General features: G+C 37.4%; 2 protein-coding genes across 4 annotated transcripts; both read left to right on the top strand.

Moving 5' to 3' along the window:
- The first annotated feature begins 189 nt into the window (after positions 1-189).
- Positions 190-6,528, top strand: LOC113726771 (3-phosphoshikimate 1-carboxyvinyltransferase 2-like). Of its 3 annotated transcripts, none has more exons than XM_072075287.1 (9): positions 465-927; positions 1,005-1,067; positions 2,778-3,022; positions 3,208-3,361; positions 4,329-4,543; positions 4,621-4,738; positions 5,016-5,226; positions 5,829-5,890; positions 5,994-6,528. In XM_072075287.1, exons 1-9 carry the CDS (start codon positions 604-606, stop codon positions 6,210-6,212), a joined length of 1,611 nt encoding a protein of 536 aa, XP_071931388.1. In that variant the 5' UTR covers positions 465-603; the 3' UTR covers positions 6,213-6,528. The 3 variants fall into 3 exon arrangements, with proteins under 3 accessions (XP_071931389.1, XP_071931388.1, XP_071931387.1); XM_072075286.1 differs by having other exon boundaries at positions 999-1,067; XM_072075288.1 differs by lacking the exon at positions 1,005-1,067 and having other exon boundaries at positions 190-927.
- A 5,238-nt stretch (positions 6,529-11,766) lies between these two features.
- On the top strand, positions 11,767-14,083 carry LOC113726784 (UDP-glucuronate 4-epimerase 3). The gene has a single exon (XM_027250649.2). It carries the CDS (start codon positions 12,401-12,403, stop codon positions 13,712-13,714), a length of 1,314 nt encoding a protein of 437 aa, XP_027106450.1. The 5' UTR covers positions 11,767-12,400; the 3' UTR covers positions 13,715-14,083.
- Positions 14,084-14,793: the final 710 nt, after the last annotated feature.

Below are 14,793 nucleotides of genomic sequence, written 5' to 3'. Positions count from 1 at the left end.
AACATTAATTCATAATTGATTATCTCGAAGCAAACATTGGCCGAATTGTTAAACCAGAAGTTGAATGAATGTATATGATTGACAGCTATTTTCGTATAATCAAAATGACAAAAAAATAAAAAGAAACAGAAAGATTCTCTCTCTCTCTCTCTCTCTCTCTTTCTTTCCTCCCGGGCGTGGCGTGGGATTAAGGGGTAGTTGGGGGAATGCAAAAGGTTCTTGAAGTTGGAAGTGACTCAAATTGTAATGCTCTTAAGCTATGGCAAACCATTAGGCACCCGCACCACTCCAGCGATAGTCCATGTGCTTGTTTAACGGACAGAAGTGGTTGGTGACAGTCAAATCTATGGGATCATTATTGTCATGGGACCATTCTTGCCGAATTGCTTATTTTCTCACTATTGTTATGGATCCCCACCAAACCAAACTCCCCCCAAGTTAGTCTTCCAATCCAACTTCCCTTCCCTGCCCTGCCTACCTAACGCCTCCTCCATCCCCATTTCCGGTAGGTAGCTGCATCAGAGCTTAAATTGAAAGAACATAAAGAAAGAAAGAGGGATTACTTCTCATCCTTGTCCCCTCTATTCTGCGGCAAAAAGAGAAATGGCTCAAGCAATCCAAGCTCCTCAATTCACTACACCTAAAGTCTCGAAACTCCAAAACCAGTATTCTTCACCACATTCTTTAATACTTGGGTCAAGAATTGCGAAAAGTTCACCAAAATATTCACGGGTTTTGAGTAGAGATTCGATGTTGACTAGAGGTAGGTCTCCTTTGAAGGTTTTTGTTTCAGTGGCCGCGGCTGAGAAGCCGTCTACTGTGCCGGAGATTGTGCTTCAGCCTATTAAAGAGATATCTGGCACCGTCAAGCTGCCTGGCTCAAAATCCCTCTCCAATCGCATTCTTCTCCTTGCTGCCCTGGCTGAGGTAATCTATAATATTTAAGAATCGTGCAGTTATACGACCCTTCTGCTAAGCATTGTAAACATGGTTCAAAGCCACAGTTGCGGTCGGTGTTGCGGCTCGAAACGTTCCACATCGATCTCGGCATATCGATCACCGTCTCGGTGAGACGTAAATTTTAAAGTATTTAATATTTTAAAATTATTAATAATATAAAAAGGTATACTAAATAAAAATAATTAAAAATTAGCAAAAGAAACAGCCAAGTCAATCCGTCGCGGCATGACTCGGCTGATTTCTCGTTTGATTAATTTTTTATCTTGATTCGGGATAATTCAGAGTAACTCGATATGACTTGGTCGAGTCAATTCGTTGCGATAGCGGCTCGGTCGATTTCTCGACGAGTCAAGTATTTCGGTATCGTTTCGTCACGATATTGTATCGGTAGGGATCGAGAGACGGTGACGATTCGGCCGAGTCGTCTCGGTCTCGGTCTCGGTCTCAGTCTCAGTCTCTCAGTCTCGGTCGAGACCGAGACGAGACGCGACTGCGAACCATGATTGTAAAAGCTACTATGAGTGACTTTTTCTTCTTCTTTGTGCTATACATTTCTGTTTAATCATTATACTCTTGATGAATTGTTGATTTTGACTTCTTTCCTCTATAGGAATTATATATTTTTTCAAATTAACCTGGAGTTTTGATTCAGTTCATTGTGGGATGTGGAGTACGTGTGTTTGAAAGACTTCATGCAGTAGAATGCTGTATTTTACAAAAGTTGGCTAATGGAGACTGGTTAGGTTCAAGGACTGTAGTTAAAGCACTTTCAGTCAGACGATGCAAGTAATTTGGAGCGTATATTCAAAAGAACCAAATCTTGTTCAGTGTTCACTTGCTTTTATTACAGATTAATGACTGAAAAGATAAGAGGGAATGTTAAGCACCTTTTGCACTTGACTTTTCTAGTTTTGCCAAGTGTGTTGGAGATGATTCAGGATTCTAGTCATGGTGACTTTACGAGAGCTGAAAGACTCTTGAGAGCAATCTTTTGGAAGTTCATAATTGTTGTAAGAGTGCTATATAGATGCAAGCACAACTTTTAATATATATATATATATGTATATGTATATGTATATGTATATTTGTTTAGTCTATTATCTGAGATTGGAAACTTGAGTTGCAGCATTTTCATGCACTTCTGTCTCTAAATTTGCAGTTATTGGATAAAAATTTAATGGGTTCTTCATGTTTTGTCTTTAGTTGTTCTTATACGAAATTAACTAGACTTTATCTGTCTTTTACTTTGTTTCTATAAGGAAAGAAGTTCTATAAAAAATTGGTCACTAAAAGTTGTTAGAACTGATTTTCTACAATATGTGTTTAAGTCCGCCCCTCACTCTATTCTCCCTCTCCACCCATTCAGAAGAAAATAAAACAAAAGAATATGGAAAAGCAAGAAAGAAATGACATTTTCTTGTATTTGAAAAGGTGCTCCTGTAATCTTTTGCCTGCAAGAAGAGACCAAATTGTGGCATGTTTATGCTGGTTCTACAGTTCGTAGTTTCATTCAGAATTGAGAAGTTTTCCACCTCAAAACAGACCATAAGATATTGATAATTCTGTAGATTGCTCTTCTGATGGATGCAACTTAACTGTAGTCTACATTATGTTATAGTTTCGCTATCCTAACAGAATGCTCTTATATAATAATTTCGTCCCCAGGATTGGCTATTGTTTACAATAGCAACGCATACATAAAATGTTTCTAATCGCTTTTTGGTTTAGTTCTTTTACAAAGTAGTATTTCTGTTAAAGAATCACAATAATCCTCAATCTCAAGAACTTATTGGATTTCCGTTCTGCTTGTTTCCCAGGGAAGAACTGTTGTTGATAACTTGTTGGACAGTGATGATATCCATTACATGCTCGGTGCTTTAAAGACACTGGGTCTGCATGTGGAAGATAATCGCGCTGTACAGCAAGCAATTGTAGAAGGTTGTGGTGGTCTATTTCCTGTTGGTAAAGAATCTAAAGGTGAAATTCAACTATTCCTGGGAAATGCTGGAACAGCTATGCGCCCATTGACTGCTGCAGTTGCTGCTGCTGGTGGGAATTCAAGGTCCATATCCTTATTTTTCTAGTTACAAATGTCACCCAACTTTTATATATTAATATGTATGCTGCAAATTGGTTTAAAATTTTCCTCAGAAATTAGTGATTGCTCGCCATGATTGCATTTTCGGGACAGTTACTTTGTTTTTTAAATTAGTGAAGTTAAATTCAAACTGGAATTTTATGTTTCAGCTATGTACTTGATGGAGTTCCTAGAATGAGGGAGAGGCCAATTGGTGATCTGGTCTCTGGTCTTAAGCAGCTTGGTTCTGATGTTGATTGTTTTCTTGGTACAAATTGCCCCCCAGTTCGTGTAGTGGGAAAGGGAGGCCTTCCTGGGGGAAAGGTGAGTTTAACATTGTCTAAACATGCTTAATTGCTTATTCCTTGATTTAAAAGAAAAGCAAAGAGGACAATCCATGCTTTATTAATATACGCATGCATGAGAAAAGAAGAGCTGTGTAGACATTGCAGCTGACTTGTCATTCTCCACTTCTGAGACATTCCTCTTGTTAGCAGGGCAGACAATGATGTTCACCATACTCTTTTGTTTTTGTGTTTTTGGATTCTGGGCTAATGTAATTATTTTATTAATTTCTGGGGGTTGATCAGGTGCTACTGTACACCCCAAGACAAGCAGAATATCCACTATCACCTCCCCTTGTCGAGGCTCCGGCCCAATGTCATTTCGCCAATCTGTTTTCTTCTTTCAATTTGTTGTGAAGCTTGGATTAGCTTCAGTCCTGCTTCAAGAAACGGATACTTAATTAGACAATTAAGTATAGAAAATGAGAGATTCAAAGTAATGAGACTGCTTATAAATGAAATTGTAAAAGTGACCAAGATGCAAGGGGTATATTTTTGCAAAACATTTTTGCAAAGACCACCTATTTTACACTTTCTTATTGGGTTCAGCACTCAATAAGCTCCACCAGGAACTGCCAAGCATTTGGTCCTGATTTTCTTCCCCTCTTAGTAACAAAATCAAAAGCAGGACCAAAGTGTGGGTGATTAGTCTAAACAAACATGAATCTGTGAATGAGAAATACAATTTCATATATGCACAGCATTGGATGGGACAATGGTAAAATTTCTTTATTGGGTTCTTGGGTTTAGTACTGGGAATCACTATTCATTTCATCCTTGCAATTCTGCTTCTGCCTTTGAATGAAGAAAGACTTCTCACAAATGGCATGGCCTACCAAGAAAGGCATGGGACTCGTGGGGCTGGGCTCTCTTTTTCTTATCTTACTATATTTTGAAATAGGTTACTTGGATTGACGATGAACATGTATTTTGATCATCACTGGCAGGTGAAGCTCTCTGGATCTATCAGTAGTCAATACCTAACTGCTTTACTCATGGCAGCTCCACTGGCTCTAGGAGATGTTGAGATTGAAATTATTGATAAACTCATTTCTGTTCCTTATGTTGAAATGACTTTGAAACTGATGGAACGGTTTGGGGTCACTGTAGAGCATAGTGGTAGTTGGGACAGATTCCTGGTTCATGGGGGTCAGAAATACAAGTAAGTGTACTTGTATTGAGTAAAATGGACTTTAGTAGCTTGTTGTGTAGCAAGTAAAAAGATTATCATTTTGTCAGGTCTCCTGGAAAAGCTTATGTTGAAGGTGATGCCTCAAGTGCCAGTTACTTCTTAGCTGGTGCAGCTGTTACTGGTGGTACCATTACCGTCGAAGGTTGTGGGACTGGCAGTTTACAGGTAAAATGCATGCTGGCATGTTGTATCTCTCTTTTTCTTGTTCTGAAGATAATTACGTCATTCAGACAAGAAGGCCCTTTCTGCGTTATGTCCATGGTGAAAACTTGACTTTTGTCTTTTATTGAGAAGTGAATGTTGTGTTGCTGCAAACTTAAAGTATCTTGGATTTAAATAGGTTATGCAGTATCACCTTGCTAACATGGTTTTGAATGTTTTGTGCACGTAAATTGCATGGCATTCATCATCTCATTTCTTTTTGTTTCTTTCCTTTCTAAAGGGTGACGTGAAATTTGCTGAGGTTCTTGAGCAAATGGGTGCTGAAGTCACCTGGACAGAAAACAGTGTTATTGTTAAAGGACCGCGGAGGGATTCTTCCAGAGGAAAACACCTTCGTGCCATTGATATCAACATGAACAAAATGCCAGATGTTGCCATGACTCTTGCTGTAGTTGCACTTTTCGCGGATGGTTCCACTGCAATAAGAGATGGTATGAATGTTACTGGTTTACCGAATATAAGAGTTAATTAAAGCTGTTTCAAATTTCATTGGAATAACAGAAGTTCTAGATCACTGATCAGGACATAATTGGCTTTTCGTTAACAAGAAGCAAAATGCCATTAGTTTCTTGGTGTTCATAAGCTATATAATATGAATAATTTGGAATCATATTCCATAATATAATACTTTATGCAAAGTGAATTCTTTTGAGAAAACTAGGAATTCCTTGATTAATGCTGTACGGCAAGTTTAAAATAGGACTTATTGTCGTGTTAAGGATACCTCTTTGAATTCATCCTTGAAAATTGATATTTCAGTTTTCTTTGTCTACAGCATAATGTGAAAATGTTTGGATCGTATGGTAATCTGGTCTGTAACTTATGAGAACTGGATTATCTTGAACAGTACATGAGTTTAGAATCCAATAGATTTTTGAGGTTAGGATCGGTTACCAGTCCTAGCTCCGCGTCAGTATGCATGATCCAATAATCTGCTTTTAGCTTTTCTTTTCTGTTTTAATACTCTGTCTGTTTCCTTTGCTATTTCTTCATCACCCTGAGATATTTCGTCTGACTTAATTTATGTTCTCAGTGGCTAGCTGGAGAGTGAAGGAAACTGAGCGGATGATTGCTATATGCACAGAGCTTAGAAAGGTTAATTTTGTGATGCATCATTATTTTTCAATCTCACAAGCCTTGCATGTTTTCTCGAAAATTCTCCTTGTAACACTCATCCATACATTTCCTACAATTTCAGTTAGGGGCTACAGTTGAAGAAGGGCCAGATTACTGCATAATCACTCCACCAGAGAAGTTAAATGTTACATCAATTGATACTTATGATGATCACAGAATGGCTATGGCTTTTTCTCTTGCGGCATGTGCAGATGTTCCTGTAACCATCAAGGATCCTGGCTGCACACGCAAAACCTTCCCTGATTACTTTGATGTCCTTGAAAAGTTCTCAAAGCACTGAATAAACTTTTTGAAACGATATGTAGCATCACATAAAGAATGTGAACAATTTTAGAGGGCTGCTACAAGAATGGAGTTTCCAGTCTCTTTGTGCAGGAGATGTTGGATGCTTGCTGCCCCTTATCTTAGTGAGAGTGTTCAACATGGGTCAGGAAGTCAAGTTGTTTTGCTGAAGCCATGGATAGATTAAAATCTGTGTACTGGTTTAACTCAAATTCTTGGTAAACGCGTGTGTATCTCTAGCAACTTATTACATGGAAAGATCCCTTTTTGTTGGCTCTGCATTTGAATGAAAGTCATTAAAATTGATAGTTTCACATTGGATATCCGTATTATATTTACTTGGTCAGAGTCTCGCGCGGTGGGAAAGTGAAAACTTTGTATTTTGCACGAATGGACACTAAAAAGAACGTGGGACATGCAGATAGAGTTAAAGCCGTGTAGAAAACAGTTGGAAGAAAGTAGATTCCCGCAGCATGCTACATGGCAATCAGTCTGCAACTTCTTAAAAAGTTTGGTAGGCTGATGATGGGCTCTTTGTGAGCTGCCAGGCTGCTAGACAAGGAAACTTGAGAGTATTGACTTTGAATGCATTTGCCAGCAAGAGAAGCCCCGAGTCCTTTCAAAGACAGACCGTGATACTGGTTGAATGCAATAACTATACCTTCTGGAAACCAGACAAACTTAGCTGGCTTTAATCAAATGCATAGAGTCTTTCGCGGAGAAGGCAGAATTCATTTTCCTTACGTTAAGTAGGTTAAAGTAGGCATCCAAGCCCCCTGCGCTTGTTGAACTTTCAGACTTTTCTTTTACCTTTCCATGACTATGTCATAAGTTTGTTTGCACCTTAAAACAAGCAAACAGAAGAAAACAAAGAGTGCAGAATTTGGCTTCAAGAAGTTCCAGTCTTTTCTCACATTGTTTATGGAATTTTTGACAATGTGCATTTAGGAACCTGAAGAGGAGCTGAAAATCTGGGAACCGACAATAACAACAACAAATCCATCTTTTTCTATGAGCTTGTCTTCATGCTTTTCAGATCTGTAAAGTTCATTTATCTATCAATCTTGCTTGCGTGGGTTTTATTAAGTAGAAAAGCAGGGAACATGATGCTGACTTATAAAAGAAACTGCTAGGAAAGGCATGGTTCCCTTACCTTCCGCTTCAGATAGTCACATGTAGCAGACGGTGGCCGTCTCATTCATGTTAGTATTTCATATTTTTCTAGTGTTTTGCACATCGACCGCAGATTTAACTTTTCTTGTAAAATAGGATACCCAACAAACTGTCAGTTCCTGCTCTAGGAATTTATCCTACTATTTTAGTACAAGAGCACAAGCAGATTTCTATTGTTTTATACTCAGCATTTGCTATGATTTACGTAGTAGGAGCTAAGGATAGATATTAATACGTCAAAGGTGTGGTTTCTACCGTCACCAATATCACAAAAAATAAAACAAACAAAGTGATATAACACTGACATGACAAATATAGTCCAATTTCAAAACACCCCATATAGTCATTGACTGCAGAGGATCTCAATCCCTATATTACATACTGCAGAGGACCAAGGAGATGCTTTACTGCTTGGACTTTTAGTCCTAATTAATAATCCATAGATGACAACAATAGAATTATTATAAGGCGTATGGTAGCTAGTGAGGAATTTGGGGTGGCAAAACTTTTTTTAGAGTATCTTGGAGATCACTCCATTTTACTTACAAGGTGACAATGAGCTTTGAGCTGAAGGGAACTAGCACTAGCTAGTTTGGTCAAGTCTAGCAGTCTAGTGCTGTTTTTCTAACCAATAATCTGCACGTACACATTCATCACATGATGCTAGCAGTAGCCTAACCAAAATTGGGACATAAGACACTAGAAATAAAAGAGTTCTTGAAAGGGGGCTTTTGCCTTCCTTTCAAGTATTACCACACACTAAAGTGTGACAACCCCAACTCTCACATGATTTTGTCTCCTTTCCTCTCTACCATTAATTCACCTCCAAATCTCACCCGACCCACCCCCACCTCAAACTGATCAAATGCAGAGAAAGAAGATAAGGGCCATGTTTTGAAGGAAAAACCCAAGTCCAAAATTTCGGGTTTCCAGAGAAAGAAAAAATGAATGCAGCAAGCCGGTGGAAAGGAAGAAAACATATTAATTATCAATCATGCAGAGGGAAAAGATCAAAAGTCTTGCTGTCCATATCAACAGTACTGTCGAAAGTCCGCTTCTTATGAGAATTATATTCCTCATCAAAATATTCCAAGCCAGAAAAAGAAAAAGCCTTTCTTTGTTTTGATTCTCAAGAAAGATAATAGTGAAAGCATGCAATTCTTTCCCATTGATTTTGTTAGTTCCAATCCATTATACTTCTCTTCTCCCTCGTACTCATCAGCTGCTATTTGTAGTATTTTTATTTGAGAATAGCAGGATAATGTGTAGCTTTTTTGGAGTAAAACATGATACTAGAGTAAAATAACGTTATCTTTAAGAAAAATGACGTTTTCTTTTGCAGCCTGAGTATGAGTTTTTGCTTGTAGCAATGCTTGAAGAAACGTATTTAGAGATTTATATATTTTACGAAACACTAGTGAAAGTTCCCGTGCGTGCATGTTTCGGTTCTTAGTTTTGAGTTGTACTATATATTCGCCCTAACGTAAATGACATGCAGAAGTTATAAGGATGGATGATCAGTCAACGTAATGCAACAGATTTTTGCTTAATTTGTGTTTTTCTTTTTATTATTTCTTGTAACCTACCATAATCATCTACCCTTTAATGTCATTATTTCTTATGGGATCTAAAAATTTGAAGTAGTGTTTCTAATGGATATGATCATGAGGATATATAAGAGAAATGGGGGTTTGCTTCGAGCACTGAAAGTCAATACAAAATTGAAGTATCTTGAAAATTAACCTTCCAACTAATTGTTGCCCTTTTTTTGCACTCAAATAATGCTCGAAATAATCTGTAACCAGAAGATAGTAGTGCTTGTTTTTTTTTAACTTTATATTAGTTAGTTGGGCTTGTTCTAGTTTCATCAAACAGCCAAAACATGGAAAATTTTCCCTTTTGCCTCCTTCTAAGGCAATAGTAATAGGTAGGATGAATCTTGGCTGAAAATGATATATGAAAAGATGAAATCATTATTAACCTTCATTCTTTTGTTCTTATCAAAAGAACCAAATTTTATGCTTCTTTTTACCGAGTTATGACCGTGATATATATTACATATTAAGCTTGATATTATTGTCATTTTACACCAACTTATACTCATAGACTTGGTGTAGATTTTCTTTTCTCCTTTAGTAAGGTGAAAAAGAAGGAAGCAAGAAAATTGAATCCATAAGTAACACATATTGCTGGCTTACTAGCCCTTTGTAAAAGGAAAAGACAAAAATATAAAAACATCGGCAGTTGCCCTCTTCACATATTGCTGGCCATTGCAAAAATGAATTCCAAAATGTGTTATTGTGTAATTATTGTTATGTACTACATATATGTATATATATATATATATATATGACTGGCGTTACAAATTTGATTTCTTTTTCAATTATAGATAAATGGGAAATGAAGTTAGTGGTTGAGCGTCTTGTACTTGATATTCGACTCTCACCTTAAAACATGTTATAGATATAAACTTTAAACCCTAAACTTTTGTTGTACGTGAATACACGCTAAAACACGCGCACACACATATATATACATACACACTATAATAATATCCACTTATACACCCACATGCTATACTAATGTCGAGCCATATAGTATAGAATATAAGTAGGCACATACATGCACATGTTATTCTTGGCCATGAAATGACTTATGACTAGCTGTGATTTACTATAGTATTATTAGTATCCAGTTATCATGTGCAATACTTGATTCTTTTCACTGAATTCGAGAACTAATTCTTTATATTTTCAACTTTTCATAAATTGATGGTTTCTTATGGTTTTGCTTTTTCTAGAATGAATTACTGCGTTGTATCTTAAGATGTTTGGCTATGAAGTTCTAATGGAGTTAGGTCTCTCAATCATGAATGATAAAAAAAATAATTATGGCACATTTTATCATTAATGTAACTATTATAGTTACGAGAATCAGGGTGACATTATCAAAATCGGTCGTTGCATAAGGATCATATCTCAGATTTTCTTATCGCCATCAACTTAGATAATATGGGACATGAAAAGCATTATATATCACCAATTTTTTTTAAATGTCATTGCCTTCAAATCCTAGTTCTATTTCCCCTCATTTTTTTTTAATTTTTATTTTCGTGTTTGAGAGACGATCGATTCTAGTTATGTTTCATTGTTAATTTGATGGGAAATTTTTGAAACTTTTACATATAATTACTAGGATTATTCTTCCTTCAACCGAAAACAGACAAAAAAAAAAAGACATATTATTTGTTTGGATAGCCAAATAATGGCTAAAAATTATTTGTTTACATCACAAATACAATTTTCAATACATCTTTTTATCTTCACAATTATCTTTTTATCTCACATACATCACATCACATCACAAAAAATACTACAGTAATTATTTCAAATAATCTGCTATCCAAACATATTTCAACTGGATTAATATCTGAGAAAAATGAAAAAACATTAGGGTCAAAATTCAATGGTTTATTTGGATGCCATGCATGATGATGCATTGGATGAAGGGATGGACAGGAAGAAGTTACAGAACACCTAAGCTGCCTCTTGATTGATAGTGGAGTAGAATTATTTATCCTGCTCCTCTGAAAAAAAAAAAATACAGCTGTAAGTCTGTAACGTTACCCATTAAATAGGGCACACTCAATTCTTTCTCCCCTGTGTTGAACAACAACAATAATAATTACTCAATAGGTCTAATACCATAATGCTAATTTTAGCCAACTCACAATTCCTATTAATTGTCAAACCTTAAAATTATAGGAAGAAAACATTGAACATGGTCTACTCCAAAATGCTTTGAATGATTAGGTTGTTAATGAGGCAATTAAAAATTCTCAAACCCCACAAATCTCACACACCATCCCATCCAATGATATGTGAAAATTAGTAACCCCTCATAATTACCCTAAAAATTTACTCCACACAACCTCCAACAACCTCCCAAAACCAAACTTCAAATCCCAAAATCTATCCACTAAACTCAAAATAAACAAATCCCACACCAAAAAAGGGATAAATCTAACAAATCCCATACCAAACCAGCATAAAAAAAAAAAAAAAAAAGTCTTACTTACACAGGGGAGCTGCATGAAAAGGGGCCTTAATTTGAAGAGGCATCCTCAACCATTGAAACTACTTGTACTGGCCATTTTATCTTCTCCATGCTGTAACTCATTCCACCCAAGCTTGCATGTGGACTCTGGTTTTCCTAAAATGGCAATAATGATTAAAAACCCTAATAAATTAACTCTCCTCAAGTTGAATCAAGATTAACTACTAACATTTGGTAGTCTGCTCCAACTCATTAATTACTGTCATCTTTTGACTGAACTTCTTTGCTTAATCCAACTCTGCAGTCTGAATCTTCATCATCACCGATCTTAATTACAGTCACATTTTTCAAAACGCTTCAAACCTGATTCTTCTCCCTCCCCACCATTAGTCCACTCCCCTCAAATCTCTCTCTCCCTCTCTCTCTATCTCTCTTTCTTTCACATTTCTCTCTCCAATCACCCATTCCTTGATCATTCATCAAAATCTGAAAGCATTTTTTCTTTCCTCTCTGGAACCAAAACAAGAAAACCCCACAAAAGTAAAACCATCACCACCACCACCAACAACAACCAGTCCCTCCCAAGAAACCAGAAGATTCCCCTTTAAAAAAAAAAAAAAAGAAAATCCAGAGGCCTTTTAAAACTCCCCATACCATTACCACCTCCATCATCCACCTTCAATATCACCATCTCCACACACACACACCCCCCCATTTTCATCTTTCTCCTCAACCCATTATCCCTTTGCCTTCTTCCCACCCACCAAACCAATCAAATACACAAGAGAATCAAAACAAAGAAAAAAAGATTCATTTTTTTCTGGCTTTACCCTTATCCTTAATTTTTTTTTTTTGTTTTGGTTTTTTTTTAAGTAACGCCCCCTCCACCAGATTGGCCCCAACGAAGAGCAACCCAGAAAGGGTATTGCTCAAATCTGCAAGATTTTTGCGGAATAAATGTCCCAAATGAAGCACATTGACAATATCCCATCAACCCCAGGAAAGTTCAAGATGGAGAAATCCCCTTATAACAGATTAAGGCTCCATTCTTCTCTGGCCAAGCTGACTTTTTGGTCATTTGTTTTCTTGGGCCTGATCTTTGTCTTCTTCTTCAGATCACCTTCTTCATCATCCCCAGAATCTCTCACCGCAGATCCCTCGAGGAGGTCCCTCAGAACCAGCTCCTATGGTGGCCCTGATTGGGAGAAAAGGATCAAAGCCTCAGCTAAAGTCAGGTCAAGAAATGGTATGTCTGTTTTGGTTACCGGGGCTGCTGGTTTTGTTGGAACCCATGTTTCTGCTGCCTTAAAACGCCGCGGGGACGGCGTTTTGGGGCTTGATAATTTCAATGATTACTATGATCAGTCATTGAAAAGAGCCCGGCAAGCGCTTTTGGAGCGCTCTGGGGTGTACATTGTGGAGGGTGATATCAATGACGTCGCCCTCCTGAAGAAGCTTTTTGATATTGTACAATTTACCCATGTTATGCATTTGGCTGCTCAGGCTGGCGTCAGATATGCCATGGAAAATCCTAGCTCATATGTGCATAGTAATATTGCTGGGCTTGTTAGCGTTCTCGAGGTTTGCAAAAGCGTGAATCCTCAGCCTGCGATTGTTTGGGCATCGTCTAGTTCTGTTTATGGATTGAATACTAAGGTCCCGTTTTCAGAAAAGGATAGGACCGATAACCCCGCAAGTTTGTATGCTGCAACTAAAAAGGCTGGCGAGGAGATTGCACACACTTATAATCACATTTACGGGCTTTCATTAACAGGGTTGAGGTTCTTCACAGTTTATGGACCCTGGGGGAGGCCAGATATGGCATATTTCTTTTTTACGAAGGATATTTTGAAGGGGAAGGCAATTCAGATTTTTGAGGCAGCTAATCATGGCACAGTTGCTAGAGATTTTACCTATATTGATGATATTGTGAAGGGTTGTTTGGCAGCATTGGATACGGCAGAGAAGAGTACTGGCAGTGGTGGGAAGAAGAAAGGGCCAGCTCAGTTGAGGGTGTACAATTTGGGGAATACTTCACCTGTGCCAGTTTCGGATCTTGTTAGCATTTTGGAGAGGTTGTTGAAGGTGAAGGCTAAGAGAACTATAATGAAGTTGCCAAGGAATGGGGATGTGCAGTTTACGCATGCGAACATAAGCTTGGCTCAGAGGGAGCTTGGGTATAAGCCTACAACAGATCTACAAACAGGTTTGAAGAAGTTTGTTAGATGGTATCTCAGCTACTATGGTAATGGCAAAAAGAGTTCCCAGTGATATATTCTTTCATTTGTGTGGTTAGGATCAGTTGATTCTTCTTCATTTTGATTCTTATGATTGTTTTTTAACATATCTGTGTTCATTGCCCCATAATCTTGTTCGCATATATCTCATGGTGCCTTCTAAGGAGGCAATTTCAATCCCACGATGAAGGTGTTTTTAAGGTTGGTGGTCAATGGACAATTATTTGCTGGGCATCCTGATCAGTTTCAAAAGAAACCTGAAAACAACCTTTTGCCAGTCCTGGGGATGTAATTTGTTGTAGCTTCATTATTGTAGAATTCGTAACATATAGCAATTTGCCGATTGGTGGACATGTATCATCTTTATGGAACTCAAATAAAATAGCACACAATAATTTGGCTATTATTCTTTTTTTACTTAAGCAGTTTGATATTATGTTACTTATTGATGCATTTGCTCGAGACTTTGAGGTTAACTGTGATGCCTATTTCACATCTATATTCAATCAATGATCAAAATGCTGTTTTTTTTTAATTTATAATTTTGACCTGCTAGAGTTTTCTGGTTTGATTTTATCACTACGAATGATCCCAATTTTCCTACTGCTGCCATATTTGTTTTTCCATATTCTGATCGTTGGAATCAGTAAGCAAGTTACCGTCTTGCTAGTTCTGTTAGTCCAAGAGCAACCAGATTGTGCCTGGGATGAGCTTTTAGCCATTAATAGATCTTATAGCAATCACAATCTCTAGAACGCATTTAAGGAAACAGGAAAGTTTTGTTAGCTGAACTAAATTTAGAAGTTAATCTGGAGTCTATCAATTTTGGATTTTTTGAGCTGGACTAGCAACGTAGAAGTTTAAAGCTTTAATGAGAAGTAATCAAATGATTGATGCCTGCAATTTGAATTTTTAGGCAGTACTGTGGTTCACACATCAGTCAGCCACCTGCATTGAAAGGTCAGGGATGCTGTGAAACTTTTTTTTTCCTTTTATTCCCCTTCCCTGTGGCGCTAACAAAATATCCCAAATAAAGAAAACTAACTCTGATCCTTTTACACCTTAACATTGCTATGGCCCTCTTCTGAAAGAGGTGCAGCTTTGTGTAGAACA

Source organism: Coffea arabica, chromosome 2c (genome assembly GCF_036785885.1).
Source record: "Coffea arabica cultivar ET-39 chromosome 2c, Coffea Arabica ET-39 HiFi, whole genome shotgun sequence".
Classification (NCBI taxonomy): Eukaryota; Viridiplantae; Streptophyta; class Magnoliopsida; order Gentianales; family Rubiaceae; genus Coffea; species Coffea arabica.
This window is presented reverse-complemented; position numbering and strand designations above follow the sequence as displayed.

Bases quoted from the DNA above. Each gene is read 5' to 3' on its own strand.
- LOC113726771 (XM_072075286.1), top strand. From the start codon at position 604: ATGGCTCAAGCAATCCAAGCTCCTCAATTCACTACACCTAAAGTCTCG. The intron at 3,023-3,207 runs GTCCATATCCTT...TTTATGTTTCAG, and splicing joins GCTGCTGGTGGGAATTCAAG to CTATGTACTTGATGGAGTTC. The intron at 5,227-5,828 runs GTATGAATGTTA...TTATGTTCTCAG, and splicing joins TTCCACTGCAATAAGAGATG to TGGCTAGCTGGAGAGTGAAG.
- LOC113726784 (XM_027250649.2), top strand. From the start codon at position 12,401: ATGTCCCAAATGAAGCACATTGACAATATCCCATCAACCCCAGGAAAG.